The sequence below is a fragment of the Lathyrus oleraceus genome, chromosome 3 (genome assembly GCF_024323335.1).
Source record: "Lathyrus oleraceus cultivar Zhongwan6 chromosome 3, CAAS_Psat_ZW6_1.0, whole genome shotgun sequence".
Lineage (NCBI taxonomy): Eukaryota > Viridiplantae > Streptophyta > Magnoliopsida > Fabales > Fabaceae > Lathyrus > Lathyrus oleraceus.
Window position 1 is genome coordinate 160,439,682 of NC_066581.1, and position 5,535 is coordinate 160,445,216.

Here is a 5,535-nt window from a genome sequence, read left to right on the forward strand (position 1 = left end):
TAATTAATATGTGATTTAAAAGATTAGGTTGAATGATAATTAACGGAATATTAGTTTATTCTGTTTCGCATTTAACCTAATCCTTATGCTTTAAATAAGTGACTCCACTGCACCAATATTCCATTATTCTCCTTCATCAACGTGAAAACGTGAATATGAAAAGTAACAAGTTATGTTTTCACAAATCACACTTCTTCCTCAACATCATGAACATGAAGATGAAGATGAAGAACAAGAGAACTTGTCTCAAATCTATGAAGAAGAAGAAGAACAGAACTTGTATCAAATTTTCACAACAACAATCTCTTTCTTCTACAAATTCAATTATAATTGCACAACCTGATTTTGATTTTTACTTACCTGATGAATGCTGGGAGCATGTCTTCTCATTCATCATCAAGCCCGTCAACCCTGTCGATGTCACCACATTCATCATCAGCCCGATCTTTATCGACACTGAAGCCATAAATAAACTCCACTTTAAATCCCTATCTCTAGTCTCAAAACAATTCCTCTCCATCACCAACCGTATCATATTCTCTACCACAATTAATTATCATCGAATTCGTTTACTCCCTCGTTTCTTCAGTAGATTCTCCAACCTTAATTCCCTTCACCTCTGGTTCTTCTCACGTGATCTAGATGCAGACATTGCCCTGGCTCTCCGTGACAGACCAACATTGAAATCTTTATGTATGTCCATGATTGACCTGACTGATGCAAAGTATATTACTTCACGTTACATTGATTCCTTGCTGAGTTTGAAGGGTTTGAATTCTCTTATGTTCTCAGATTCGCAAATATCGGATGATTTGCTTTACTCTATTGCAAGAGAGGGTCTTCCTTTGAAGAAGTTTGTTCTTGAAGAATCTACGGGTTATAGTTACCATGGAATTTATGATTTATTATCCAAGTGTCACGGGATACAACATTTGGGTCTTCAACGTGTTGATTTTCTAAATAATCATCATGTTTCCCAGTTCTCTTTGCTTCTTCCTGATATGGTATCTATAAACCTGAGTGAATGTCCCAACCTCACAGAATCAGCTTTGTTTGCACTCATTAAAAACTGTCATTCACTCGCTGAGATCACAATAGAATGCGTATCTATTGATAGTGAGAGTGTAGAAAATGCATATACTTTTAAAGATTTTGATATCAACCTTCAATTAAAGTCTCTACATTTTTCTGCCAATTCATTTATAAACGACGAGATCATCATATTGTTTGCTTCAATTTTCCCCAATTTGCAGCTTCTTGATTTGAGTTATTGCTATTACATATCTGGAAAAAGTATTTGTCAAGTTCTAACTAGATGCAGTAAGGTTACACGTTTGCACTTGACCAAGTGTGAAAATGTGAAACGAATTAAAATGAACTTTGTAGCTCCCCAGCTAGAAGTGTTGGACTTGTCTGGCACAAGTATTAATGATAAAACACTCTATGAGATTTCAAAGAGTTGTCGTAGACTTTTGCGACTATTACTAATAGGTTGTAAATATGTTACTGAAAAAGGGGTGATGCGTGTGATTGAAAAATGCAGACATTTGAAAGAGATCTATTTGAGATGTTGTGATAAAGTGAATGTTGATGCTATTATTTCATCAAGTTCATCATTAGAAAAAGATAAGTTGTTGAAGTTGCTGAAGTTTTGATTCCTAAATATAAGATGTTTTTTGTTTTTTGGTTTCCTTGACATCTGCAAGTCACCGGTTTGATGCGAATTGGTTGTCTGTTAAAAATTGTGGCACTTTTAACCTGTTGATAGTCTTTATTATCTTTATCATGTGGAATATGATGTAATAGAGAACAAAAAGATTTAGTGATTATATTGTTAATTATATATATCCTGCCATGAAAACATAACGTGACAAATCTTGGTGTTACCGATCTCACATGTTTTTCATATCAACTTCATATTAGTTTTTGAAAAACAATGGCGCTTCATCGTTGAATTTACACAATGTCCTTTTTAACTTTTATGGTAATCTTTCTACGGGGTAAATTCATCTTCAGAATGTTTTTTTAACATATTAAATTGGCATGAAACTTTAGTTATTACTTATTAGGATTAGCCTAAGCCTTAACATTAAAAAGTGCATAATAATAATGTAAATAAAAGTAGTAAATTCAATAGTATTAACAAAATTAAATAAAAATAATTAGTCTACTTGAAAGTTTGAGGTAAGTTAATAGATGAGAGATAGATTTTTTAAATTCTGAAAGTTTTTCAACTTTGAATTTTTCTTTACTAAAACAAATACAACCGACTCATTCACACAAATTCACCTATTAATTGGTTTTAAGGGTGAATCAGGTTGTTCACACCGATTTTCGGATTCGGTCTTATGAGAAAATTTTACTTTATAATTTGCTATTATTCATATACCCTAATATTTATTAAAATATATTTTTGTATTCTTTTATTTATTAATTAGATTTATTTATTTATTTATTTTTAAATTAAATATTTTGACCCCTCCATTAATTATCGGAATATTTGACAAAAGAATTTCGGTAATCAATTTTTAAATTTTTAATATATTAGAATACTTCACAAAAGAAATTCGATGAACAAATAACCTAATTTTTTTAAAAAAATTCCAAAATAATTCATTTTTCAGAATATTTTCCAAAGTACCTCACTTTGAAGAGGTGGCGCCAGATGAATTGACATCTGCTCTTTGAATTAGAGAGGTGACGCCAATTGGATTGACTAATGCACTTAGTGTTGTCAATCCAATTGGCGTTTGTGTCTTAAGTTATAAAGGAGGCACCAATTGGTCTGACACCTATGTGTGTTTCGTAATTTTTTTGAAAAACAATGTACATTTTAGATAAAAGTCGAAATCGGACCAATTGATATTGATATTAATATGCATTTACATACGTTAACCAAAAAGACTAATGTCGTTGACCGAGATGACCTAAACGACCCCCGATCCCACATCCCTTACCTACCCGAACGTGTGGCCCTAAACCACGTTGTTGATTCACCCTGGGTGTTTGAGTATTTGAGGGCCTAGGAACATCACCACCACCTGTGGAAGATTGCCTAAGATATTCAGACAAATCCGCGTAGTCCTGTGTATGCAATGAAGCGCTTCTATCATAACTGAGTTTGTGACCCATGTTAGAGTAGTTGGGTTGTGTTTTAGTCATTGGAGGGAGACCAAGACGATTGAAGGGCGACATTGATGTGAATGATGCGTCGAGGAAATGTTGAAATGATTGTTGTGGTGTTTGGTAGCCATATGGTTGTTGTATGTTTTGGTTTTGTGATGTTTGGGCTTCTTGGCTAGAGTAGTAAGAGGGACAGTTGGTGTTAAATGATCACTGACTATTTTGCCTAAGACGACTATGGTAGGGTGATGTGTTGGATGCATAGTGATGTTGGGTGTCTTGATGATGATGTACTTGTTGGTGGTGGTACGAGGTATGCTCATGGTATTGCGGTTGGGTGTTTGGCATGTAAGGGTCATAGGTTTGTGTGTTTGTGGGCCGAAAATTTTGATGGATATGGGGTTGTGAGTAATCGGCCTGACAATGTTGTTAGGGGTTAGATGTTGAACCTTCTTGTGAGCAAGTTACCTGGTGTGGATAGTATAGGTAAATATCCTCAGCGAGAAACTCAAATCCAACTGATATGTACCAAGCCATATAATTATGAGTTGGTTTTTCTTCTGTTGGCATCACAACGTCAGTTAAGACATGGTCATGTCAGTGCTTCCATTTTTGACACTCAGATCTAGCAAAGTTTTGCTAGGGTTAAAGTTCCATTGGTCGTTAACTTTTTTGAGATGCCATTCTCCGAGGTTTATCGGGGGATCTAAGATGTGTTGAAGCATACCAAACTACAATTTAACATGATCACTATGGTGCATCTTATGATCGGTGTGCATGCAGTCCAAATGGCTGCGTCTTGTTCGTTGATTTCATGGTCATGGTCCAAGTATAGATATGGCGTCAGATGAACTAAAATGTGAACATATATTAGATTATAAATTTGTTAGAAGAAATTAATAAATTATTACGAATTAATTAGGTTAATGGCAATACATCTGTTGGTCGAAGGTGATCCAAGAGATTACAATACTAGGTAATATAATGTCTAGGACATCTGTTGTAACTCATACCACGTGTCGACCATCTACACCATAAAAGTAAATATATTATTTAGAGATAATAATCGGTAAAGTAAGTAAATATAGTCCATTATTAAGAATTCACTTTTGTGCGTACGGGAATGTGAATGGGTTGTGGTTGACGGGCGCTAGGGACGGTAGTCTGGATGAATCCCATGCTTGGAGCGAAACAACACATCCAAAAAATGCAGATGTGTCTTTGTGTGCATTTTTATACAAAGAGCTATAAAGATAAGCCAAACAAGTGGACCCCCAACTGTAACTTCTTATTTTATCTACATGTCTTAATAAAGGTAAATACATAACATGCATACTAGAACCACTACCTTCGGAAAATAAAAATAAACCAATTAAAAACATAACATAATACCTAGTTTTTATTATTCGAGCGTCTTCGGTAGAATTTCATCTAATTGTAAGCTATTTTAATATGCCTTAAGGCGTGAAAGGAGTATATCTTGACCTCTCGAGTTATTATCTAACAAGTCAGCATCAAAGAGGTCCATGCAAATTGAATTCGCATAGTTGGTTTTACCATTTACCGCCCTACCCTCGATAGGCAGTCCCAATAACATGTAGACATCTTCTAATGTCATGGTACATTCACCGGCTGGAAACCAGAATGTGTGTGTCTCGGGACGTCATCTTTCGCATAATTCAAGAATAAATTTAGTATCAACCGACCAAGACATTATTTTGCTTACATGTCCAAAACCGACGAGTACGACATAAAGTTGAAATATCGTATCTATGGCAACAAATTCGTGGACACGAGTTCGAAACCTGGAAACATCCTAAAAAATAAATAACAAAATAAGTTACTTTATAAAAAAATGTGTTAAAATATAATACAATAAGTAAACGCTTACATAAGTTGCTATGTGTGCAACTATGCCTCTATGCGATTCACCCATAATGAGCAGATACATCTTATCGTAGTGTTGAAGATGAAACATTGGTTGTTGCAGATGAAAAAGTGGTTGTTGTAGGTGTAGAAGCGATTGTTGTTGATGAAGAAGTGATTATTGTATGGCTATTTATAATGAGAGACATGCATAAGTTTGCATGCATGGAAAATTGAGCATGCAAGCTAGCCCAATTGATTTGGCGTGCACATGTATTTGTTACATGCTAGCTCCATATGGACCGGCGCTTCCTAGGTCGTGGAAGGTTTCATGCATGGTCTTTTCCCTCGTCTGCATGACTATTTGCATGCAACGTAGAATCTCGAGACCTGCATACAAAAGGCATCATATGGACTAGTGCCCATGTTCAAAAAATTCATGCAGACGCCAAGGAATGATGCTAGCTCTTGCATGAATGCCATGTCATATTCTATTTATAGTCATCTTCACACATTCTATTTATAGTCATCTATAGCCATTCAAAT

At 35.1% G+C, this 5,535-nt stretch overlaps 1 protein-coding gene across 1 annotated transcript; it reads left to right on the top strand.

The window, feature by feature from the left end:
• Nucleotides 1-212: 212 nt before the first annotated feature.
• LOC127130203 (uncharacterized) lies at nucleotides 213-1,655 on the top strand. Its single transcript, XM_051059258.1, has one exon. It carries the CDS (start codon nucleotides 213-215, stop codon nucleotides 1,653-1,655), a length of 1,443 nt encoding a protein of 480 aa, XP_050915215.1.
• The last annotated feature ends 3,880 nt before the right edge of the window (nucleotides 1,656-5,535 follow it).